The 27,436-nt window shown below is 36.2% G+C and overlaps 1 protein-coding gene across 1 annotated transcript in view; it reads right to left on the bottom strand.

Moving 5' to 3' along the window:
* CLGN (calmegin) overlaps positions 1 to 27,436 on the bottom strand; it is a 44,410-nt gene that overhangs the window by 15,785 nt on the left and 1,189 nt on the right. The window contains exons 2-8 of the mRNA XM_040250468.1: positions 17,425 to 17,565; positions 14,199 to 14,272; positions 12,916 to 12,974; positions 9,269 to 9,410; positions 5,617 to 5,698; positions 3,889 to 4,081; positions 411 to 600 (exon numbers count right to left, since the gene is read on the bottom strand). Coding sequence (XP_040106402.1) covers positions 411 to 600; positions 3,889 to 4,081; positions 5,617 to 5,698; positions 9,269 to 9,410; positions 12,916 to 12,974; positions 14,199 to 14,272; positions 17,425 to 17,556 — 872 coding nt within the window. The 5' untranslated portion in view covers positions 17,557 to 17,565. The remainder of the gene's footprint in view (positions 1 to 410; positions 601 to 3,888; positions 4,082 to 5,616; positions 5,699 to 9,268; positions 9,411 to 12,915; positions 12,975 to 14,198; positions 14,273 to 17,424; positions 17,566 to 27,436) is intronic.

Genomic DNA, 27,436 nt, shown 5'->3' with positions numbered 1-27,436 from the left:
AAAATAAAAAATAAATAAATACATTAAAAATAATAATAAAAAAATAAATAAAGTGAGACCAAAAAAAAAAAAAGCACTGGTGCTCGAGACTCATGGCATTTTTTCCCCACAGCACTGAAGAATACAAAACAAAATATACAGATTGGAAGTATACATTATATATATATATATATATATATATATACACACACACATGTGGGAAAAGGGAACAAAATTAATTAAAATGAAAATTAAGATAATTAAAAGGGAAGAAGTGCAAAATCCATTTCAGAGAAGTATTTCTCCTAAAAGTCAAAATAAGTATTTTTGATGTTTAAAAGAATATGTTTCATTGGTTGTAAACTTCACTTATATGTTACATTTTATTACTTTGTGCCAAATAATGCTTTGCTACTGAATTCTTTGCTTACCAATCTTCTGGTTTGACAGCAGAAGCATCAGGGATTTTTGCTCTTTCATCCCAATCATCAGGTTTTTTATCACTGGGATCTTCAATTTCTTTGGGAGGATTGATAGGAGGAACCACATCCTCTAGTAGGCTTCCTTTGTTTACAACTATCTGATCAATTAATACTTCAAAAGTGTCATCTGGATTCATCACTAAGGACCAATTTAAACATATTACACTTATCATATTGATAGACATGTTAAAGATAATCTTGTAAATAAAAAAAAACTACCCTAAACTTCATGGGTAAAATTTTTTCTCAACCAGAATAGAGGAATTAGCAATGTATTACATCAAAATATGCAAAAATCACTAGATATAATGTTTTCTAAAACCAAACATAAAATTTTAATAAAATGCTCCATTCCTTCTCAAATAAAAAAAATATCCAATTGCTAACTCAATTTAGGACTCTCATAACCATTCAGTGTTAGTCTTTTATAGTTACAGAATACAACCCAATCTTCACTATTTATAAAAAAATTTTTTGAAACGACCTCAAACTTTAAAAGTTGCAAGTATATATAAAGAACTTCACTTTTTCTTGAATTACTTGAGAGTAAGTTATTGACCTCATCTGTATCATCCCTGAACGTTTTAATGCACATTTCCTATAAACAAGGACATCCTTCTATATAACCCTAACCTAGACGCCAAAATCAGGAATTTAACATTCACACACTCCTATGATCTAGAAATCTATAAAACTCATCAGCGTTTCAAATTCATTGATTCCTACACTGTAGTGTAAAATATTTTAAGGATGATTGAAAATACTCAAGCTCATGTTTTGGTATGCTGTTTCGAGGTAAACTCTAGCTCTTTAAAAGTTACCACATCAAAAGTTTCATAAGGACTCCCATGATTATAAAAACAAAAGAAAAGCTCTCTCTCCCTTCTATAAACACGGGGTGGGGAGTCACTGAGTACAATTTTTATCTTTGGAAAGAATGGTAGATAAAATGTAATAGCTTAACATTTGCTTTTAGTAAAGTAAGTTAAGGAAGTGGTGGTGGTAGTGGTGGTTTAGCTGCTAAGTCGTGTCTGATTCTCTCCGGAGCAGGAAGCCGCTTCCTTCTCCAAGGGATCTTCCCCAGCCACAGATAGAACCTGGGCCTCCTGCATTGCAGGCTGATTCTTTACCAACTGAGCAACCTGGGAAGCCCAGTTAAGGAAGTAGCAGCTGTCAGTAAATGTCAGGGTGATCTTGACTTAACTAGCTATGTAGACAACCACTTTCTGAAAAACCATTACTGAAGTAATCTCCAGAGGTTTTCAGTCACAACAATGCCAAATTGTTTATATCAAAATCAAATATTGCAATTTATATACAAATTCAAATAATGCAAATGAAGACTCAGTGTCTCCACCCTTCTCTTTTTCTCCACCATTTTCTATTATAGCCGAGACTATAAAACTATATTACTACACAAAGGAAAAAAGTCAAGACTGAAGCACAACTAACAATAAAAAGATCTTAAATGCAAAAATGTACTGCTCCATGGACAGCAGCCCACCAGGCTCCCTCGTCCCTCGGATTCTCCAGGCAAGAACACTGGAGTGGGTTGCCATTTCCTTCTCCAATGCATGAAAATGAAAAGTGAAAGGGAAGTTGCTCAGTTGTGTCCAACTCTTAGGAGCCCACCAGGCTCCTCTGTCCCTGGGATTTTCCAGGCAAGAGTACTGGAGTGGGGTGCCATCGCCTTCTCCAGCAAAAATGTACTAGACTCTTTCTAATTAAAAAAAGGCATTTCTCAAGAAAAACCCCTGAAAGAGTATTTTCTGACTCAATTTTGCAACTGAAGTATTTTAAAATTACAGTAACTCCAAAAAAGCACATGACAATTACATCACTTTGACATCTTTGTCAAAAATCTTTAGCCAAAAAACTTTCCATTTAGAAAACGGCTTTAAATATTCTAAATGAATTCGCCACAAAAGGCACTGGATTATAAACTCTTTTTAAGGGAGTCTGTAAGGTTCTTAAAACAACTACAGAATAATGTTATTGAAAATATAATACAGACAGTTTTTTTAAAAGGAAAAAAAGTCCTTTAAAGGTGGATAATCCTAACACAACAAAGTTTTTGTGTATCATAGTAAGAAAAGCAAATGATTAAGAATTTGCTTGAATTTTAATTCCAGCTCTACCAATTACTTTTATTTCCTAGGGAAAGTTACTTAAATTGAGGCAAAATAAAAACTGCTCATCTCACATGACTGTTCTAAACAAAGTGCCTAGCACAGAGCATGGTGCCTATCAGGTGATTAATAAAAGTTAAGACTTTTCTAAGCTTTTGGTTTTGTTTGCATAATTAGTCTAGTGGCCATCAGAATGTGCCTCCAACTTATCTTTCTTTCCCCATTTTGGTATTATAAGCTGAACATTTTCATAGTTATCTTTTTGTGTTGTACTGCATAGAAAGAAAACGACTACTGCAACATTTGAGCTGCTTCCAATTTACAGTATATTTTTACACACAGGTCATTTTCTTCCTTCTGGATTATTTTCTTTGGATAAATTCCTGAAACTGGAATTGTGTCCTCTGAAATACATACTATCATATTGGTTTTGACTGGGTTTATACAAGGTCTAATTAAAATTCATTTTTTTCTGTTCTAGTTATAATTTCTCATTATTTCTATGTTTTGACAGTTTACCTTATGTTCCCCCAAATGTCCAGTACTATTTTCCAATTTCAGAGAAAGGTCTTTGATATTAACATTAAAAATAAAATTGGTCTCTGCCTTGGCAGACAAAAAGGAATGTTTCTGTAACTGCAGTTTTGAGGAAGAAAGTTGATACATGTTAGTCTTGGATGGAGTTCTCCTGTTAGGTTCTGACATGCTCGGATTTTAAGTAATCATAGTACATAACCATATGTACCTGGAAAGAGGAGAAACAATTCTATATAATGTTCCTCCCAGTCAATGTATACTCAAACTCCTAGCTGCAAAAGTAAAGCTAAGTATGTTAACAGATGGTTGCTGAATGCTTTCCCTTTAACTACCACCAGGCAGGACCCAACAATGACAACCGCCTATAGAATAAAGTCTAATGTTAAGGGTTTCTCTCTCTTTAACCTTATTTTCCGGTTTTCTATTCTGTCAGCATCGCTCATGTCAGGGTACCTAAAATATCCCTTTCCTCTCCTATGTTCCACATGGTATACCTAAACTTAAGATTAGGTCAAATGGAATCACCTTCCCCAGGTTTTCACGAAGTTTCTTAACTGAAAGCAGTATTGCCTTTGAGCTCTTAACTGTATCTCATATGGCACTTTCCTTTCTGCCTGTGCTGTAAGTACATGTGTCTGATTTTCCTAAAAAGATAAATCCTTAACAGAAGTACCTTGCTCGCTTCTCCCAAAGCACTTGCCGTGAAAATACTGGTAGTCAGCAAACACTTTTAAATTAATGAATGAATTAAAAGGATATACCAAGGGTATAAAGATGAGTCTTCCTGTCTGTAAAGAACCTTTTAAGGTCTACATCTGGAGGTTTGGCATGTTTTTCTTCAAAAACTCCAGTTTTGGGATGTTTATGTCTGAAGATAAAATGAAGTTTATAATCTTCTCCACATTTATCTGGTCCAAACATAATGGTATAGGATGTTTTATCATAGAAATTTTCCTTCAAAGAGAGATGAATATTAGGATTAGTCCAGAATTGAAATACTTAATGAATTTCTCTATTCTACCCCAATGGGTAGAGTTCACAAAAATGTATTAAATGCTAATTCACCAAAGAGTTAGTTGACACATTGACAATAAAGGATGTGGAAAAATGACAAGTTTTATTTCAAAACAGATTTTTTTTCTTAAAATGCAAACACTACTTCCAGAAGCTGGAACCACTTTAACAACATAATAGGCTTTAATCACTCTATATAGACCTGTATTAATATCTTATTAAGAAAATTAAGCATAGAGAAAAACGTACTATGACTGAAGACTACAGTGCTTACTTAGGAACTACTACTATTCAGTAAGACACCAGAAAGTGGGGCCCTTTAATTAAGCACAAAGTGAAGAACAGACACAGTGATTTGCTCCCCGTTTTACCACTAGTCATTTCTCTTCAGGATTCCCTAGTGGCTCAGACGGTAAAGAGTCTGCCTGCAATGCGGGAGACCTGAGCTCAATCCTTGGGTTGGGAGGATTCCCTGGAGAAGGAAATGGCAACCCACTCCAGTATTCCTGCCTGGAAAATCCCATGGATTCATTTGGCATGGCCTACTGGTTAAGAGCATGGGATCTGGCATCAGATACTGAGGTTCAGATCCTACTGTTGCCTTTAAACCAGCTGTGTGTGGCCCTGAGCAAATCTTCCAACCTCCCCGTAGTTCTATCCCATCACCTCTGATGGGGATAATAATAGTACGTACCTTATAAGGCTTCTCTAAGGATTAACTGAGTTAACCAGATAAAGTGTTTAGAAAAATACTTGGTATTTGACTTTATCATTGCCAGGGTACCTTCAGGTGACTGTTACCTCACAACACCTAAGAGTTGCACCGTAAACTACAAATGGCTTCCCCCTGACTTTATCTAAGAAAATGAATCCTTTCATGTTTCATATCCAGGAGTTCTGACAAATAATATCTCATTAACGTCTCATTCATTTTATATTTGTTATATGCAGAAATTCTGACACAGCCTCCTGTGGGAGGACGCTATAAGAAATGTCTCCAAACTTCAAATGGTTCTAATATAACCTGCTTCATCATGAACTTAACATTTTTAAGTTAGTAAATTTTTGCAGACTGCTAACTCCTGAGCTAACCTGCCTTTTTGATTCTTATGGCCATTTTGTTTTACTGCTTTGCTCCATTATCTTACTTCTAACAAACTTATGATTATTACTTTGTAAAGAAAATAACTGTAAGTTGATCTCTCGGTGACATTTATAAGCACCAGGTTATATTTTATTTTATAGACTTGGCAACCTTTTTCACATTGCTAAAGATTACAAAACTGATGCCATCAAGTAACATGGCTGTGTATGAAACTTGAAGGCACATGGAAAAGCTATATAAATTCATCTTGGATAAAAATTTTCAAAGTTATTTTTGACTTCAGATGAAAATAAAAATTTCAGTTGTGTCAATTACTCCTTAGAAATACTTAAACTTTAATAAGGCTTTCTTAAACATTAAAATATCATACCAGATTCAAACCATCAGTGTCTGCTAGGAGTTTAATGTATGCACCTCCACAATCAATACCATCTTGAAAATTTACTTCATATCTAAATGAAGGGAAAAAGAATCATACTGCTGATAAATAAAAATTACTAATTGTTCTTCAAAATCTAATTTATTACTCTCAATTCATTTAAATACAAACATTTACATTACCAGAAAGCTCACGCAAAGTACATCCACAACCTGTGAGGAACAAGCAGAAAGGCCTTTTCCATGAACATCCTTAAAATACTGAAAATAGAATGACCATAAACAACTATAGCAAAGCCAACTAATTTGCTGAAATAAATTTTTTCATCAAAACTGTTTAAGAATAAGATATTTTGATTAAAACTTTTAGCAGGAAACTTCAAGTTAAAATAAGGTACGTACTATACACACTCTTTATAAAGTGAAAAACAAAGACTACGGGGATCACAGTTATAGCACAGGTTTCTAGGAAACTGCCACTGACCTTAGCTATTCAGTTCAGTAACTAATTTGTCTTTTAGTTCAGCTACACCTAAACCAGGTTTAAAAAGTTGTACATTTAATTAAATAACCCCAGCAAAGAGATTTTGTAAACCTGGAATATTTCAGATCTTAGCAGCCAGGAGGCAGGGGAAATACAGTGTAACAGGTAAAAAAAGTAAACTGAATTGGCAGTCTTCTCATGGATTTACCAACACTGTAATTCTCATCAAAAGTTCTGTTGTCTTGTTTATTAGGCAACAGGCAGTCTTAATGCACAATATGTAGAAGAGATTTTCAGTAAATTGGTGAATTATGTGTGACAAAAGTCAATGAGGAAATGGACATCAAAGTGAAAACCAGTGAAAACCAAAAATGTTATGACTGGTTTAATGAATTAAAGCAAAAGCAGATGAAAACCAGAGAAGTAACAGGATATAGTGATAATTTTAATAAAAAATTATAGTTTAAAATGTTTCTGAAGAGACTTTAGGGACAAAGTAAAAATAGCACACAAAACTTTGACAGTTTGAGCCCAATTAGTAATATGCATTTTATACAGAAAAGAAAAGAGAAAATACAGTAAAATTTTAAGTGATAATCTCTGAGTTGCTGGACTTTATGGAGATCTCCCCTCCTTATTTTGTATTCTGCTTTATTTCTCCAGATTTCTACAACAGTGGTTACAAGCAAGCACTCTGGAGTCAGAAAGACCTCAGATTTGCTCTTGATTTTGGTAGGCCCTGGCTCAAGACACATTACTAAAGCTCTGGTCTCCATTTGCTCATCTGCCAGGAGGGAACACTGCCCATACCGACACCTCTAAGGACTGTTATGATGACTAGAAGTCGTCCTGCACAGTGATGGGTCAATAAATGCTCAAAAATGTTAGCTTCTGTTATGATCAGAAGAAAAGTTTTGGTTTGTTCTTTTTCACGTTTTAAATCAAGGAGTTTGTTTTCCTCAAGGCCTTATCAATATTTTTATTTTAGCAGTAGCTGATAATCTTTTCCTTCATGAAACATGTCTTTGAAGAGCATGAAGTGAAAGAAATTGTGCATAACGTGAACTAAAAGTAAATATTTGTGACTCTAAGTAAAATAAAATGATAAAGCTTTATTATAGGTCATCTGAGGGTTCTGTGAAAAGAACTAGAGATAACAATTGTATAAATTGTCTTTATAAATATTAAACAGTTTTGCTATCTTATTATGCATAGACTTGATCACTATGTCTATTTCACATGCTGCAAACTTCCAGATTTTCATTAACTTGTGCCTAGTATAAACAGTTCAAAAATAATTTGAGGATCAGTGAAATGTAAGTCATAGAGCTGGACGGACTGCTTGCTGCTAATCTTAAATCACAGGAAAAATGACGACAAATGCCAAGTATATGTTAACCCTCTTCTCTTTAGAGTGCCATTTTCTAAACTGTCCTATGAAACAGTAATTATTGTTTAGGGTGGAAAAAACTTCTGTAGTCAAATATTTTTGGGAAACAATGTTCAAACTAAGAACAGGTTTTTTATGTAGAACTCTCAAAATCTTTAATGGGCAAATATGCTTCCTTATCTTTAGGGTTCAGATATTCTTAGGTTCTAAAACTTATATGACCACATAATGCATATTAATAAGTACATAATTTGGGAAAAGCAGTTTTAAAGTTATGTCTTAAATAGTTCATATTTATGAGTTATACTATATTTATAGTATTTATAATAGTTATAGATAGTATATAATAGTTATAAATAGTATTTATAATAATACAAAATTTATTTTATCTATACTATTTCATTTTATCAAAATTAAGAAACCAAACACTCACTATCCTTCTTTGAATTGTTTTCAAGCATATCAAAGACCACTATTCAATTCTTTTTGATTCTCCTTTTCTTTTTTCAGTCCACAATTGCTTTAATAATTTTTTAGACTTACTATCTTTGCTTCCAATCTTGTAAGCTATCTTTCACTTACTTGCCTAGCAGTGATTTATACTTTCTGAAAATACCAAACTTGATTCATATTACTCTGGAGAAATTAAATTTTTTATTATTTTCCTTTACCCTTTGATTTAAGCCACAAAAGATTAAAATAGAAAATTATATTATATTCACCTAAATTCAACAGAATAAGATTACTTTCATATTTTCAAGAAATAAATACAAAACTCTGAATAATGCCATAATATCAAGCTCAAATATTAATCCCAGTAAATACTTGTGGTAACATTCTTCATTTGTTTAAATGGTTGTATACTCTTTTGACATTTGATATTTTAAATTTCTTGAAATAACAATGCAACTAAATCAAAGCATCACAGCCAAAAAATTAAACCAATTATACCAAATGCCATATTGTTTTACATTTTTAAAACACAAAATGGCATTTTAGTTATACCACACAGGCATATATTTAACATGCTAACAAAAAGTTTAAAACAAATCTATAGTTAGTAAGCTTATAGTTAGTAGTACTTATGCTGTAATTAACTTTGGACAGCCCAATCTTCTGATATAAAACAGAAAATAACATTTCTGGATTTCTTTTTCTTTGTTTTTAATATGAATTTCATTTGTTTTGTAACTGTATTTGTACAGATCTATTTTGGATTTATACCAGGTATAGGTGAAACAAGCTTGAGAAATTAATACTTGATTTTACGATAGTTACACATGCAAGCAATACCACAAAACTAGTGTATGTCATATTTTGAGGGAGGGGAGAGGAAGACTCCAAGAGAACACAGACCTTTAAAAGGGCATTTCCTCTTTAAAACAAATTTGCTGCCTTTGAATCTTATCACTGGTTCAACAGCAATATTTATAGTTGTATTTAAAATATATTGAAGTTAATATATCTCAACAGCAAGTCAATTTGAAGTAAAGAGTTCAAACAAAAATGATTTTAATATGCACTATATAGATTATGCTGGTGGAATATTGCATATTATATAGCAAATGTTATATTAATATATTTTGCAACAAATCTGCATTTCATTCAAAACCTCAGGGTGTGCGTATACACACATTGTGTATTTAAATAAATGAAATGGGAAAGGGAAATCTGAATTTTTATACCCATTTTATACCCATATTCAGAAGCCAAATTATACAAAACTAAAATAAATGTTAGAAAAAGTATTCAAAACATAATAAAACTTACTGAACTACCAGAGGTTTATCAGCAAAGATGAAGGGTTTTGCTAACACAGCAGATATTGCATGATGCTTTGCTCTAGATTTCAACACCAGTCCTCGATCACCAGGTACTCGATTTTCTTTCAATTCTTCTATTTCCCATCTTCCTAAAATACAAAACCAAGCAAGTTAAACTAAAATGAAAAACACTGACTCAAAAATTATCAGAAATGGTAACCAATAAGATTTTTCCGTGAAGCCTGATTTTGGAAAAATAAAATCACATTTTAAATCAGGAACTAGTACCTGCACTTGTATGAATGTCTGCTCTCTTTTTTCTCCTAAAATTGTGGGAATTATTGGGTTGGCCAAAAACATTCAGGTATTTATGTAACTTCTTATGGAAAACTCCAAATGAACTTCTTGACCAACTCACTAATAAACAACAGATAGTAGAGCATTTAATTAAAGGACCTCCAAAGCTGGCTTAGTTTGGATTTCTCTGAAAGACTGTAATCATTGAAATCACAGAATCTGTTTGTCTCCTAGGGTCTCATTGTATTTTTTAAATGAGTTATTTTTAAATGACACAGGAGACAAAATACCTCTTTAACACAAAATGAGTTTGCCTCAGTCTATGTATTTTGAAATTCATGGTGTCATCAACTACTTTGCTTTCTTTGAAGAAGTTATTATAGTGATTTAAATTTTATTTTAAAAATTGTATGCCCAAAGAACACAAATTGCAGTTACCCTTTCTGAGCTAAGCCAATCAGTTCTCAGAACTTTTGGCCAAGAAAGTCCTATAAGCTCGATTAGCACTAGGCTGTAGCAGAGCAAAGCTGAGTGAGGCCCTCTCTGGGCTGGAACTGTCCCCATTTTAGATCAGGAATCTCCTGCAATTATATCACGGGATGCATACAATACAAAGATGAATGGGTCATCTGTAGCCCCAAAGTTGTGGGCTGGACTTTCCTCCTTTTAAAACAGTAAATAACTAATTTATATTAGTTTGTATAAAACATTCCAGTTTTGAAAATTAGATGTATTGCCTATTCCAAGAAAATTTAGTGAACACTGGCTATTTTCCAGAATTGTGCCAACATGAAATATTAATGGGCACTTCTGAATTTACCAATGCACTTTATATACATTTTTTTCTTTCTGCAAAACAACAGTACAAGAACCTGAACAGTCTCACTAGTCAGAGGTGGGTGTTTTGGAGTCTATCATTGTGCACACTTTTTTGGGCTTTCAAAAATTCATTTTTTCAACTTTTCAGGTTTGTTTTCCTTTTTGTCCCCCAATTTGGATATACTAAACTTTTCTTAAAAAGGTGAATTCATTTTCTTTTCTCACACTGATGAGCAACTGTATTATCACTACTAACCTTTGGCTTGACCAAATCACAAAGACCTTCTTTTAAAAAGTAACAACTATATCTTTAGGGATTTTGATAGTAAAGGAATTTTTAAAACTACATTGTCTTTCTTTGTAATTACGTGCATACATTTATCAGCCATGAAAACAACTCTCTAAAAGTACTACTTTTAGAAAACCTGTGGCAAGGTGATTATTCCTCAAGGACATGAAGTTTTTCCTAACTTCAAATCAGTAGTAACTTTCCATTAACCAATCTTTACTCAAGGCCAGGCAATGTGAACTCTGATTTAAGTAAAATCTCAAAAAGAATTCAAACAATTTTATAAGATAGCCTGAAAATCAGTCACTTAAAGAACTGGTGATTATTTAAACAGCTATATTTTTATTAATAATTTTGATGTGACAATTTAAATAAGTCTCCCTCAAATGCAAATCCGGTTCTCCAGCACATAATGTTTCTCACAGATTGCTCCTGAAAGTCTAACAGCTGGTTTACTCAGGGGGCACTTGACAGAAGCTGTGATTAATGGCTGCTGCTGCTAAGTTGCTTCAGTCGTGTCCGACTCTGTGCGACCCCATAGACGGCAGCCCACCAGGCTCCCCCACCCCTGGGATTCTCCAGGCAAGAACACTGGAGTGGGTTGCCACTTCCTTCTCCAATGCATGAAAATGAAAAGTGAAAATGACGTCTCTCAGTCGTATCCAAGTCTTTGCGACCCCATGGACTGCAGCCTACCAGGCTCCTCTGCCCACGGGATTTGCAAGGCAACAGTACTAGAGTGGGGTGCCATCACCTCCTCCGGTTATTGATGACTATAAATACTAAATATTCCTGCAAAGAAACTGATATTGGTTTCAACTAACCACTATATAAAAGACATTGCTAATATTTATATACAAAATGCCACTTTGGGGACCTGAATCTTTAATAAGAGATTCTGTATTTTTCAAAGGTGATTTCAAGAAATTGAAAAGTCAACCAACCATACCAAATCTAATATGCTAAAAAATTATTTTGTGGATAATTATGTTTAATAAGCCTATGGACCAAACTTAGGTGTTGTTAGTAAGCTCATTTTTTGCTTGCTTGCTTGAGTTCTAATTTTAAGCTGAGGGAAAAACTCACTTAAGCACTAAGAGTCATTCTGTCCAGACTTAAACTCACTTCTAAAATAGACCATAACCTAATTTTAGGAAAATTCCATCAGTGGATACTTCTAAAATAAAAACATTCAGCATACATCTACCCGATGTTGTTCTAAACAACTGTAAAGTAAGCTAAACATAGATGTTTTAAGTCAAGCATTCTGTTTGATGGCATGTATTTCTGTGGGTATTATTTTAAGTACAGTTCTATCTCTGCAAACACTGCTTCTCTGAGGGCAGTCATTCTCTTCTCTAAACAAATTCAGATGACTAAACTCAGTGTTGTTTGTTCTGTGCATATGGCAGAGTTCCTTCTGGAGTTTAGAAGCACATGTACTAGGATGGAGAACACAGCATGGAAGACACGCAGGCATGATCTGTATCTCACACTAAAATAGACACTATGGAAAGGGAAGTAGACAGTTCGCCTCTTACACACGCTGTTATCTGTTCTGTTGTTATTCTCATGTAACTCCTACTGCGATCTGAATGTGAGGTCACATCCTTATGGATCTTAGGTGGTCTGTGAGAGAAAATTCCCACTCCCCATCACCTTGAATGAGGCTGATCCTCCTTTACGATTTAACGACTGAGGAGACTGGTCTTAGACTAACAGGAGGAAGAAATTCTTTCATCATAGTCCAGGAGAGTCCTGTTAAGGCCGAAAAGGTGACCCTTGCTAATAGGAGTTTTCTTTCTAAGGGTAAGCCTGAAGATAACCTATCAGAGATACGTTATGGGCCTGGAGGTGGTGGCTCCAGGAGCAGCCACATTTCCTGTAACCCTCATAAACGTCCCCTGTCTTGTACCCTCTAGGAGGTCCATGCCATAAGTTATAACCTAAATGAAGTGGGCCTACACTTAAGATGAAACAGAGAACAGCAGCAGCCTGGAAATCCTGCAAAAGATTAAGTGCAGGGGAGTGAAAATTCAACCGTTTAGAGTTAGAAACCTGGATGGTGGCTTAAGTATGGATTGCTTGGACTTCCAGAAATACTAGAAAGGAGACAAAAGACTGAATATTTTATTGTGAAGCAGGGTGGATCCTGAGGCCCCATATATATATTTAACAGAAATATCATCTCAAAAGCTCATGCACTCTCAGTCATCCTTGTTACGTTGAATATTTAAATAATACTGTACCATCATATATAGAAATCTCCGCATCTGTATCATCTTTCTTTGCTTTTGATAATACCCACCTATAAATAAAATTGAAAGAAATATATATCATTTAAAAGAAAACTAACAATTTATAGATACAATGTGTATTAGAAACACAACAAAAGATTATCCAAGAGTCCCTTTTCACTCTAAGATACATGAATGCTTAGAGGCTAAATAAGGATGTTTATATACTACCTTGCAAAGAAAGTGAAAGTTGCTCAGTCGAGTCCAACTCTTTGTGACCCTATGGACCATATAATCCATGGAATTCTCCAAGCCAAAATACTGGAGTGGGTAACCTTTCCCTTCTCCAGGGGATCTTCCCAACCTAGGGACTGAACCCAGGACACCTGCACTGTGGACAGATTCTCTACCAGCTGAGCCGCAAGGGAAGCCCAAGAATACTGGAGTGGTTAGCCTATCCCTTCTCCAGCGGTTTTTCCCATCCCAAGAATCAATCTGGGGGTCTCCTGCATTGCAGGCAGACTCTTTACCAACTGAGCTATCAGAGAAGCCCAACTATCTTGCAAAACTAGAGTTAAATTAAATTTGGAATCTGCAGTTTATTTGTTGTATGATCATAGGTGAGCTTCCTTAGTAGCTCAGTGGTAAAGAATCTGCCTGCAATGCAAGAGACGCAGGTTTGATCCTTGGGTTGGGAAAATCCCCTGAAGAAGGGAATGGCAACCCACTCCAGTATTCCTGCCTAGGAAATTTCACAGATGGAGGAGTCTGGTAGACTACAATCTATGGGGTCACAAAACAGTCGGACAGAACTTAGTGACTAAACAACAGCAATGATCATAGGTAAGGTATACTAAGCCTCAGTTTCTTCACTGGTAAAAGGCAGATAAAGACAGTTCTTACCTACACGGAATATAATAATCAACAGATAGTAATCTTTATTTTCTTTACCATTATTTAGGGTGAACATTAGCTTGAATTTGTCATCTGAAATTAAACTATTAATATCTGTCCTAAGGAATGAAGAAATGTTCTAAGTTTTTACTTTATATTCATACTTATATTTATATATATATAAATATTTATAAATATATATATAGTATAAATAAGTAACAATTCAAATTAAACATTTCTATCAATAATGAAAATGTGTTAAGGTGCTAATTTTCCTTAACTAGAACATTAACCTTTTTTTTTAATAGTTCTGTGGTAGAGGCAATTTTCAGAGATTAACAACCAATAATTTCAAAAAAGCTAATCAAATCAAGAAAAAATTCTCCTGAATGAATACTTACCCAGCCAGCCTTCCACTATCAAAAGTTTCTGTAAAATACACTTCTCCTACAGGTTGAGGCGTCTTATATTTAATCTAGAAAATAGGTTTTAAAAATCTAAAGTTATTCACCTTCACAAATACTTTAAACAATCTAATTAAGAACCTAGTATGGAATGCACATATAGGTAATAGAGATAGTAGGTTACATGGTCTCCTCAAAACTTTATATCCTACTGGTAATAACATACAGAACATAAGAGATACATGATGGAAAAAAACACTATATGCAAACAGAATACACTGACTCCCTCTAACACAGGAGGGATGGGAGGAAGTACTTACCCAAGTTCTCATATTGCAGTAGACAAGGCCTTGAAAGGATTCTAACAGGTGACAGTATTTGGGGATAAAAATTATTAGAAGCAAAAGAGATAGCATAGTCATAAACATATAAGATGAAAATTTAATAAGCACATAGGTTAGTTTAAAATTAATTCCTGGGCTTGCCTGGTGGGCTCAGTGGTAAAGAATCTACCTGCCAATGCGGAAGACACAGGTTTGATCCCTCATCTAGGAAGATCCCACACGCCACATGTGAACCACAACTATTAAGCATGTGGTCTAGAGTCTTAGGGAGAAGGCAATGGCACCCCACTCCAGTATTCTTGCCTGGAAAATCCCATGGGTGGAGGAGCTTGGTAGGCTGCAGTCCTTGGGGTCGAAAAGAGTCGGATACGACTGAGCGACAACACTTTCACTTCTAGAGCCTTAGAGCTACAACTGCTGAGCCTATGTGCCTCAGTTACTGAAGCCCACGTCCCCTAGAGCCATGCTCCACAACAAAAGAAGCCTCTATAATGAGAAAGCCACACCCTGCAACTAGAGAAGAGCCTGCTTACCAATGAAGACCCACCTTTCACTGTCCTTACCCCTCCCTAATAGCATACTTTCTATTTAAGGGAGGAAAATCACTACCTAAACAAAATCCCAGATACTTCTACAGGGTCAAGATTCTGCTACCCAAATTGCCCGCCTCCTATGAAGTTTACTGAATTACAACTTTACTGTTCTCTATATTTTTCAGTTCAGTTCAGTCGCTCAGTCGTGTCCGACTCTTTGCGACTCCATGAATCGCAGCACGCCAGGCCTCCCTGTCCATCACCATCTCCCGGAGTTCACTCAGACTCACGTCCATCAAGTCCGTGATGCCATCCAGCCATCTCATCCTCCCGCCCCCAATCTCTCCCAGCATCACAGTCTTTTCCAATGAGTCAACTCTTCACATGAGGTGTCCAAAGTACTGGAGTTTCAGCTTTAGCATCATTCCTTCCAAAGAAATCCCAGGGTTGATCTCCTTCAGAATGGGCTGGTTGGATCTCCTTGCAGTCCAAGGGACCCTCAAGAGTCTTCTCCAACACCACAGTTCAAACGCATCAATTCTTCAGCGCTCAGCCTTCTTCACAATCTAACTCTCACATCCATACATGACCACAGGAAAAACCATAGCCTTGACTAGACGGACCTTAGTTGGCAAAGTAATGTCTCTGCTTTTGAATATGCTATCTAGGTTGGTCATAACTTTTCTTCCAAGGAGTAAGCGTCTTTTAATTTCATGGCTGCAGTCACCATCTGCAGTGATTCTGGAGCCCCCCAAAATAAAGTCTGACACTGTTTCCACTGTTTCCCCATCTATTTCCCATGAAGTGATGGGACTGGATGCGTGGGCCAATATACTTTATTCATACTTTACCATACCTAGAATTTTCATGCTATAAAATTAGAAGCATCAAAAATTGTTCTCTCCCATTTCTTACCATCTTTTCAAATTATCATCAAATATAGTTAAGAGTCATGGGCTTCCTGGTAGCTCAGCTGGTAAAGAATCTGCCTTGCAATGCAGGAGACCTTGCTTCAATTCCTGAGTCGGGAAGTTGCCCTGGAGAAGGGATAGGCTACCCACCCCAGGATTCTTGGGCTTCCCTGGTGGCTCAGATGGTACAGAATCCGTGTGCAATGTGGGAGACCTGGGTTCTGTCCCTGGGTTGGGAAGATCCCCTGGAGGAGGGCATGGCAACCCACTCCAGAATTCTTGCCTGGAGAATTCCCATGGACAGAGGAGCCTGGCTGACTACAGTCCATGGGGTCACACACACACACAAAGTCAGACATGACTGAGTGACTAAGCACAGCACATAGTTAAGAGTCACAGGTATCTGGCAATTTCTTTAAAGTATTAACCTACCAAAACCCTCACAGTAGCTGTATCTTAAGTCAGCCATAAGTACTTTGATTACTTCTTACTTTCTATGGATCACAGAACCAAATTGTAAAGAAATTTAAATTTTTAAACTTAAAAATTTAATTTTTTAAGTTTGAAGCTTGTGGAGCTTCAAACTTAAAAGGAGAAAGAATATTCACCTTGAACAGCTAAACAACACATGCATTTGCAAATTTTAAAAAAACTCTAAAAAGAGATTTATAACAACTTGGCTGATTCATGCTGATGTATGGCAATAACCATCACAATATTGTAAAGTAATTATTCTCCAATTAAAATAAATACATTAAAAAAAACTACATATTATTCTTCTCAGCCCTTTAAACAGCAGCCAGCAGAACATAATTGGTATTTTCTTACCAAAAGATATTTCTGAAAAAATTTTGATTGTCCCAATATTAGATATGAATATTCCTCAATGTGAAAGTTCTTATGGATTGTCAAGAGTACACAAAAACCTCTAAAAACTTTTCCAGACTCCTGTCAGTCACCACCTCAAAACACACATCTTCAAGCTGAGACCAAACCAGTGGGAGCCTTGCTAAATGCCTATTTCATCATCACTCTCCTTTCAATTCATCCTCCTATTCAGCACTTCTTTTCTCAGAGAAATGAAGAAACACCATTTTCTCTACTTTTAGAAGAACTGAAAATTATTACCTTTTCTTTTACCTGAAAAGGGTGAAAGTAGTTAGTCCTCTTTAGCTAGTAATGAACTCCTAGTTTGATCATAAAAATCTTTCCCATATTTATCTGGTAATAATACTATGCTAGGCGCCATGCACAAATTTCTGTGGCACATGGGCACCCTAAAAAACACAGCAACAAATAGCTGGGAAAAGGCAATGTTTTTTTCTATTTATTTAGAAATTAAAGGCTATTCCAATTGAAAGGAATCCTAAGAAGTTAGTCAGCCCTATGTATCATGTAAAGGAATAATGGATAGCTTGGTTCTCAATAACCTTACCTCTGAGGAGAGTTCATCAGTCTCTTCGGAATTTTCATCAAAGTCTTCCATCTCAACACTATCATCCATAAATTCTGCATTAATTGAGATGAAAAGAAGACCCAAACATAGCCGAAAGCCTTGGAAACGCATATTGATTATCTGTGAAAGTGACAGTAATCAGTAAAAATAAAACAAAGTCATGAAAAATACGTGTAAGTATATTTACCAAAAAAACAAGTCCTCCTTGAATACCTTTTTCTAGGATGGTTTTTAAAACAAATCATTACCAAACTTACTTAAATTATGCTTTCCACAAGTGATACTACAAAGTTCAAAATCCCATAGGCATCTACAGCTGAAGGATTGCCTTGAAAAGCAAAGAGCCAATGGCACAAACCTAAAGATACAGAAGTGACCACCAAACTCCTATGCTTTTTTTAAAAAAGGATTGTGATTCCCAAATGTTCGCTCAAGTTACTTTTTTATTACAATGTTGCTTAAGTGTATATAAATATGCAATTGGAAATTTTATAACTGTAAAGCCAAAATACATTTATATGTAAACACCCAAAAAAGAAAAGAAAAATAATTTTACCACAATTGAAAGTGACAGCCTTTTACTGAAAACAAATTACAGCTGAAAATTCAAATAAATACAGGACTTCCTGCAATCAGGCTGACTGCTGTGAATGAAGTTCTCTTGCATTTATCATCCCTGTAACACTATGATGATTCAATTACATACATAACCACTTCTCCATTCAAAAGCTCCAAAACCTCTGTTCCTTATAAGATGAATTGAGGTGAGTAGCAGACAAATATTACTTGACTGCCTCTTGGCAGAAATATGTTTTACATAATTACACCCTCTTCTTTCCTATTAGCATGTTAAAAATTCAGGGTTTATTTCTTGGCACCAGTGGACTTTCAAACAAGTAAATATGAATAATGAAAGTGTGGCAGTATTGATTAGAAGATGGTCAGTCATTCAGATGATCCAGGGTATAGTTATACTACCATCAACACGAAACAGTTTCTATTTAAAAAGCATATTCTGAGAGAACTCTTAAGTCCTGCAGAACATATTTATAGGCCTACATGGGTCTGCCTAAGAAACACTGAATTTATGACACAGCACTCTACCCCCACCAGAATGGCTATAATCAAAGAGAGACAATAACAACAAGTGTTGGGAGGATGTGGGCAAACTGAAACCCTCATACGTTGCTGGCAGGAATACAAACTGAGCTTGGAAAACGGTAGGGCAATTCTTCAAAATGTTAAAAATAGAATTACCTTATGATTCAGCAATGCTACTCCTCTACCCAAAATAAATGAAAAGAGATGTCCCAACAAAACCTTGGAATATAAATGCTTAATGATAATGATAGCCAAATAACGGTGGTTGTTAATGACAGCCAAAAAAGTGTAAACAACCCAAAAGTTCATCAATGGATGAATGGATAAACAAAATGTGGAATATTCAAACTGGAAGATTATCTTAACAATATAACAGAATGGAGTACTGAAGTGTTACAAGATAGATGAATCTCAAAAACATTATGCTCAGTGAAAGCAGTCACAAAAAATCATGTATTGTATGACCCCATTTAAATAGGCAAACACATGGAATCAGAAAATAGATTAGTAACTGCCTAAGGAAAGGAGTGGGAAGAAAGGGTTAATTGGTACAAGGTTTCTTTTGAAGGTAAGGAAAGTGTTTTAAAATTGGAATATGGTAATGGTTGTGTAATTCTAAATATGTTAAAACTCACTGAACTGTACTTATTAAACAGGTCAACTTGTAGGTATGCAAATAATACATCAATAAGGCTGTGTTTTAAAAAAAAGAAACATCAGACTATGAAAAGCATTCTTCCATCTGGTTAGCTCAAATAACCCTTTTTAATAAGGGCAAAACTCAACATGAATGTATGGGCCAGTTAGCTTTACTTTCTTCTAAAGCCCACTGACTACAACTTTAAAGTCTACTTTGAAAATGCATCTTTAAAAAAAAAATATGAACATTCTATATGAAAAGATGTATTAATATCACCATTTTATGGAAAAGAATACAAAAATGATGCATACTACTCATAATTTAACTGGAAGAGTGTAACCTTTCTAGAGTCATAAAAAAGGTTAACTGAGCTAGAAAGCAAATGTAAAGGGATTAATTTGAATTCAATTACAGGAAGGTACAGATTTTTAAAATTTTCATTTACTGGCACAGAAATGAGTACAGCTGCAAATTGCTTATCAATTGTTAATAACCCTAAAAGCTTCGTTGCTCTAAAAATTAAAGAGCTTTCCATGGCTTATACAATGTAGTAAAAGGTGTTCTTCTCGACACTATCAGTAACATTTGAGTAAACAGAAATGCATACAATGAATAACAGCAGTAATAATGAACACTCATATCATTTTAGCCCCATATCTTCTCCTTCAAAATGAATGCACACTTAGTTTAATAATTAATTTGCTGAAACCATTTAGGTTATTACAGAGTACTGAGCAGAGTTCCCTGTGCTATACAGTAGATCCCTATTGGTTACCTATTTTAAATATAAATAGTGTCTACTATTTGTTTTCTATATCACAGTTCTTCCTAACTTTCCTTCAGAAACAGTTGCCAAAGCTTCAGAAAAAAATTTAAAAAACCCTTTATCTGGAAAGTTTGTTTCTTCTCTAAAGTTCTATGACTATAATCATTCATTTGCATAAAAGAACTAGCTAATTTAATCTTTGCAGCCCAGGACATCACTATGAAAGGCATTATTATTCCCAATCTACAAACTGAAAACTGAAAGATTAAAAACCTGATCCAATTCTTGTATTTGGAAATGTGAGACAAGGTGAGAATCCAAAACTCTACATTATACCACGCTACTTATTTTAATCTTACCCCCACTGCATTATTATATGTTCCTTTTTCCAGCTTTGGGTTTTTCTAGTTCCTTAAGGTGTGAAGTTAGATTGTTAATGTAAGATTTTTCTTTTTTAATGTAAGCGTTTACAGCCATAAACTTCCCTCTTAGCACCGCTTTCACTCGGTACCGTAAGTTTGGGTCTGCTTTCGTTTTTTGTTTCATTTAACTCAAGATCTTTTCCAATTTCCTGTGACTTCTTTTTTGACCCTTTGGTTGTTTAAAAGTGTATTGTTTAATTGTCACATATTTGTGGATTTTTTTTCTACTGATTTTGAGTTTCATCACAATGTAACTGGAAAAGATACCCTGAATCTTTTCCAGTTTAAACAAACTCTTAAAAATTTGTTAAGATTTGTTTTGTGGCATAACATATGGTCTCTCCTAGAGAATATTCTGTGTGCACTTAAGAAAAATATGTATTTTTATCAATACTCATCAGGGATATTGGTCTGCAGTTTTCTTAGTGTCTTGGTCTGCCTTTGGCATCAAGGGTAAGGCTACCCTCATAGAGTGAGTTTGGAAGTATTTCCTCCTGTTCAATTTTCTGGAAGAGTTTGAGGAAGACAGGCATTAATTTTTCTTTCTGCTATTGTTAGGTGAAGTGTTTTGTGTATATGTATTAAACTCCAATTGCTCTGTAGTGTTAGTAGTCTTCTAATTTCTTACTGAGCTATACGGTTGTCCTAAGATATACAGGATTAGTAAAGCAAGAATTTCTTTATATGGTTTAATACAGAACTTCTAGTGCTGATGCTACCCCTTTCCTCCTTACAAATGTACACAATATAAAAGCCCAGGATTCTACCTTCCTGTGTTATTCCTCACTTCATACAGGTTGTTGAAATAAATCACAAAATATTTGTGAAGAAAGCAAGCAATGGAGAAGCACATCTATTTGCATATATCATTGACCTCCTGTATGTTCTCTGCATTGCCTCTGGGCTGGTTCAATAACAAAGTGAAGTATAAGTTAAATGGCCAAGTAGGAGATACTTGAGAGAGATTTCCGGCTGATCGCCACGGATGTTTTTTTCCCCAGGAGACATAACTATACTGTGTTTTTTCTAGAGTTAAGCAGGACTCAGGTGAATGGAGTTAGATGAGACCCAGGAAAGCTACCGATGCAGTGCTAGCCTGAGTATAAAAGCCTGGGAGCCAGGACAGCCAATGCTATAAACTCCAGCAGTTTCAAGACCCAAGCAGAGCCAGTGTTTCAGCTCAAGTCCAAGGGCAGGGAAAAAAACTGAAGTCCCAGCTCAGCCTGCTAGGCAGGAGGACGTCCCTCTTCCTCACTGGAGTATCAGCTTTATTGTCCTCTTCTGGCCTTCAACTGACTGGATAAGGCCACTCATCTAGGAGAAGGGCAATCTGCTTTACTCAGCCTACCATTCAAATGTTAATCTCATCCAAAAACACCCTCACAAACACACCTAAAATAATATTTGACCAAATATCTGGGTATCCTGTGGGTCAATCAAGTAGATACATACAACTAACTATCACAGCCATCTACTCCTTAGGACACCAGCAACCAGAAATTATGTTAGGGCCCTGGGATTTTTTAAATTTACTATTTGAGCATTACCTTAACTAACACATACTGTTAACTGAAACTGGGTATACTTTTCTAAATCAGAAGGACTTAGAAACAATGAAAATATCTCAGGAAATACAGTAAAAAGTGGGGAAAGAACCATAATAGCAGAAATAATAGTTGAAAATACAACTTTCTAATGATTTAGGGAAATAACTACAGTGTTTCAAGAATTCTGGATCTGATCCTATAAAATTCAGGAACTGCTGAAGATGTGAGAGTAGTGAAGTGATCAGAGCTGAAATCCAAGATATGTAAATATTGTTTGGTTTTAGTAGTTATAGAAAGAATAAACTAAATCTGCACTGGGCTCTTTTAAAACCCAGCTACACACTAAAGTTAAACTGGACTCAGGAGCATCTTTTTCAAAATAATGGTTCCATAAACATTATAATGATACATTTATTTATTTACTGAGAATTTATAGTACTTCTGCATAGTTCCAAAGTGAGGAAATTTGCAACAACAAAAAACATACAAAAATATAAGCTCAGTGACAGCCAGCATTCTCATTTCTGTATTCACAGTGCTAGCCAAAGAGGGCCAGCACATGATAAACAGAGACATATTTATGTTCACGGAATGAATGAATGAATGCAAAAATGACAGGAAAAAATGTTACAGAGGAAGATAAATAGATGTTACTAAGCAACCAACTTGAATGACTTTATTGTTGTAGCAGCACTGCAACCATGAATTTGGCAAAAAGATTTCTAGGCAATTAGGGGAAGGCCAGAAATAAAATGAAGGCGTCTCACTGCCTATAAAAGTCTACAAGATCCTTGGAGGAAAAATCCTTTTTTAGAATTTAACTCCTAGAAAAATTCATGGGTTGAAACCTTATACATAGTAGATGTTTTAAACTATGGTTTTATGAGAGAGAAATGGTTATGTCAATGGTTCCAACACTGGCCCTCGGATGTCTTTTAGAACACTGTTAAAATGTAACACAAAGTATTCCTATAATAATTTAGAAACTTTGCAGTTTTATGCTCTAGTTTAATATGGGGGGATTAAACATATTATTCAATTCTATTCTACATCTATGAAGAAACACCTCGTTGTGAGGTATTTCAGAATCTTGCTACAGACATCCTGCATTTTAACAACTCAGTTCATAACTTACTAGAAAAGATAGTAACAAAAAAATTAGATGAAAAAAATCTGTTACCACGTCATAAAAGTAAAACTGGACAAATTTTCACCAAAATTGAAGGGTATTTTTGGAATTATCTGACTATGGTGCACATAGTCCACTTTGAAGCATGACAAAGAAGGTGGAGAGATAGGTAATGCTGCTGCTAAGTTGCTTCAGTCGTGTCCGACTCTGTGCGACCCCACAGATGGCAGCCCGCCAGGCTCCTCTGCCCCTGGGATTCTCCAGGCAAGAATACTGGAGTGGGTTGATAGTGGCATCTTACAGAGGCAGCCTTCTTTCAAAGAAGCTGCAAGACTCCATTTGAAATGCAGGAACTTTCTCAAAGAAGCATGCTTCAGAATAAGTCACACCTGGGATTTATAAATGTTGTAATAGCTAATATTTCCAGAAATTCAGGAGAGGTTAATCAGTAGATAAAAAAAAAAATCATCATTCATGAATTCATTTAACAAATACTATGGTTGTCAATTACGTGCCAGGTATGATGTTAGAATTTACAATTAGAACTTACTGAACTTACAGTAATTAGCAAAACATATGGCCCCTGACTGCAAAGAGCTTACAGTTTGGGATGGAAAGCAGGTGTTAAACAAATAACCCAGGTAAAACACATAGTAAATTGTGGCAAGTGACCGACTAGTAAGGAATTTATAAGAGTTGGTAATTGGGGAACTAAATTTGCATGGTAGAGGAAGTGTCAGAGAAAGGCTCCTTGAGAAAGCTACATTCAAACTGAGGTACAAAAATTAGAAAGGACCGATTTCCCCAGGCCATGGGCAAACGAAGAACTGAAAAGAGAAGAGTGGAAAAGGAGAACTGGAAGCTCTGTTTGAGTATGCACTATTCAGGCATATTAATTCCAATCCTTACAGCTACTCTCTGATGAAGGTACTGGTACCCCATCCTACATAAGGAAAGCAAGACTCAAGGAAGCAACTTACTCAAGAATATAGAATGCTACTAAATAGCAACGGTAAGACCCAAAGTTATAATAGGTATAGCTTCAAACTCTACATTCATTTCATTAAAGCTCTAAGAAGGTTTAACTATTTAGCTCATTAAATGGCCTATAAATTGAGGCTCTACTCCTTGGAAGAGAAGTTATGACCAACCTAGACAGCATATGCAAAAGCAGAGACATTACTTTGCCGACTAAGGTCCGCCTAGTCAAGGCTATGGTTTTTCCAGTGGTCAGGTATGGATGTAAGAGCTGGACTGTGAAGAAGGCTGAGTGCTGAAGAATTGATGCGTTTGAACTGTGGTGTTGGAGAAGACTCTTGAGAATCCCTTGGACTGCAAGGAGATCCAACCAGTCCATTCTGAAGTAGATCAGCCCTGGGATTTCTTTGGAAGGAATGATGCTAAAGCTGAAGCTCCAGTACTTTGGACACCTCATGTGAAGAGCTGACTCACTGAAAAAGACTCTGATGCTGGGAGGGATTGGGGCCAGGAGGAGAAGGGGACAACCGAGGATGAGATGGCTGGATGGCATCACCGACTCGATGGACGTGAGTCTGAGTGAACTCCGGGAGATGGTGATGGACAGGGAGGCCTGGCGTGCTGCGATTCATGGGGTCGCAAAGAGTCAGACACAACTGAGCCACTCAACTGAACTGAGGCCTATAAATACAAGGTTAAGAATTTTTCAATATGTTCCATCCTTTAGACATCCATTCCAGTTTCTGTGGGCTTCATATTCTAAAAGCCATATTTTGATGTCTATCCAAACTATAATTTATACACACAAATCTAGTTAGTTGGTTAAACGGCCTTTAAAATCTTTCCAGCAAAGATTTTAAAGCAGCTTAAGGCTACAAAAAAATATAAAAGCAACTTCATAGTATTACCTTATATTTCTCTGACACTTTAAAATTTTACAGTGTTCACACAAATTTAGGATATTTAAGAAGACAGGTATGAAGCTCAAGGATAAACAGTAAGGCTTACTATTGGAACTATAATTATCACATGATAGATAATGTAAATGTTTCTGGGTATCACCTTAACGAAAGCATTTAGAAAGAATGTCTTAACTGTTAGCATTTTTAACTTCCTGTGGTAGCCACAACAATGACCTGCGCCCCAGAGATGTCCACATCTTATTCCTTGGTTCCTGTGAGTGTTACCTCACACGGTAAAGGAGGCTTCTCAGATGGAACTAAGGTTGTTACCTAGCTGACCCTAAAATAGATTACTCTGGATATGCATGTGGGCCCAATATAATCACACAGGCCCTTAAAAGCAGAAGAGGAAGTCAGTGAGAGAGGGCAGAAGAGATCTGGAGAGTGAGAGGGACTCCACCCGCCATGGAGGTCTTACAGATAGTAGAAGAGGGGTCATGAGCCAAGGACTGCGAGTGGGCTCTAGAAGCTGAAAATCCCAACCTTCAGCTGCACTCAACAAGGAAACAAGAACCTCAGTCCTACAACCAAAAGAAATTGAATTCTGTCATCAATCTGAATGAGCAAGGAAGAAGAATTAATAAGGAATGATGCCTTGTCAGCACCTGATGTCAGTGCAGTGAGACCTGTGTCAGACTTCTGACCCATAGAACTGTGAGAAAATAAATGTGTGGCATTAGGCTGCTAAGTTTGTGGTAACTTATGATGGCAACAACGAAAAACTAATACTTCTAGTATTCCTGTACTTGATTCTAGCTTCTTTGAAACAGTTCCCATCAAACAAATCTTACTTGGTAAATGCAATAGCTTTTTTCAGTCGTATTGCCTACTGCTCTCTCTTGGCCTTACTGACTGCTTCTTCGAAGCTCTCTCCTTCCTTGATTTCCATGATGCTATTCCTGAGTGTTGATTCTCTTCATCTTCTCTGCCACCTTTATGGGCTCTTTCTCTAACCTCCTGTAAATGATGCTGTTCCTTCAGGTTCTGTCCCCAGGCTTTCTCCTTACATTTCATATACTCTTGGCCTCTACCTCTAAAGACTAACTAAAGACTCCCAAATGCTATCCACAGCACAGAAGCCACCACTCTTTAGTTTCTTCAAGGATGTAGCAAAGCCTCCATTAATTTGAGGCTCATCTTTCTACCCAAACCGGTTCTCTAGTCTCAATTTGCTTCTTCCATTAACTGCACCTCTGGTCAACCAAATCAGCCATGTTACTCTGTCACTATCTTAAGATTATTCTTGCTGATATTCTGTATCACTGGTAGCTAAACCTGTTTGGGTGTTTTTAAATGTATCTTTCTATATCCATGCAACAGCCTTAATTTAGGAATCCATGACTTTTGAAAAGCATCAGTAAAGTCCCACTTTGCTTCTTCACTTCCAGTCTTCCCAATCAATCTATCTGCCACCTTCTCTCCAGCATGAATTTTCTAAAGAATAAGTCTAATTGTGCTGCTGCTGCTGCTGCTAAGTCACTTCAGTCGTGTCCGACTCTGTGCGACCCCATAGGCAGCAGCCCACCAGGCTCCCCCATCCCTGGGATTCTCCAGGCAAGAATACTGGAGTGGGCTGCCATTTCTTTCTCCAATGCATGAAAGTGAAAAGTGAAAGTGAAGTTGGTCAGTCGTGTCTGACTCTTAGCTACCTCATGGACTGCAGCCTACCAGGCTCCTCCATCATGGGATTTTCCAGGCAAGAGTACTGGAGTACTACCTGTTCATAAAAACGTTCAACAGTTGTCTACAGTTCTCAGCATAAATTCTGCCCTTTTAAGACACACTTCTTACTCCTGACACTCACCTATTAACACATTCGTGCTTTCTATGTTATTATAACTGAGATGTTTCTGGTATTCAGTTTTAATGGCTGACTGAGGACTCACCAGCATGACTAAGCCTCAAAAGTACTGTTGGAAAAATCACTAAAGTTTTAGTTGTCATGTAACTTCAGTAGGTCAACTACAAAGTGGTATGATAGAAAGTACACTGAGTTTGGCACCATCATACCAAGTTTCATATTCTATTACTAAAAAGGAAAGGGTTAAAACTGTTCTAAAACTTTTTTTTCCCCATCTATCAAGTGCAAGGATTAAGCTGGATGATCTTAAGGTCTATTAAAGTTGGCAATTCTAGCTTTCCAGTTAAGAGCACTAAAACTTACTAGGAACAAGCAATAAGGTTAATTTACAGCACTTGACAACCCACTCCAGTATTCTCGTCTGGAGAATCCCATGGACAGAGGAGCCTGGCGGGCTATAGTCCATCGGGTCACAAAGAGTCCATCCAACAAGGCTGAAGTGACTAAGCACAGCACTGTTCAGTTTCTGCGGATCCATTAACATACACCATCCTAATCAATTTTATCAACTAGATGAGGGCTATCTTCGATAGATTTACGTATAAGTTCTAAATGTGACTGGAAGACCAAACCAATTGCATGGGA

The sequence above is a fragment of the Oryx dammah genome, unplaced genomic scaffold (genome assembly GCF_014754425.2).
Source record: "Oryx dammah isolate SB20612 unplaced genomic scaffold, SCBI_Odam_1.1 HiC_scaffold_12, whole genome shotgun sequence".
In the NCBI taxonomy this organism is placed as follows: domain Eukaryota; kingdom Metazoa; phylum Chordata; class Mammalia; order Artiodactyla; family Bovidae; genus Oryx; species Oryx dammah.
The sequence above is the reverse complement of the archived record's forward strand: the minus strand, read 5'-3'. Positions and strand labels throughout refer to the sequence as shown.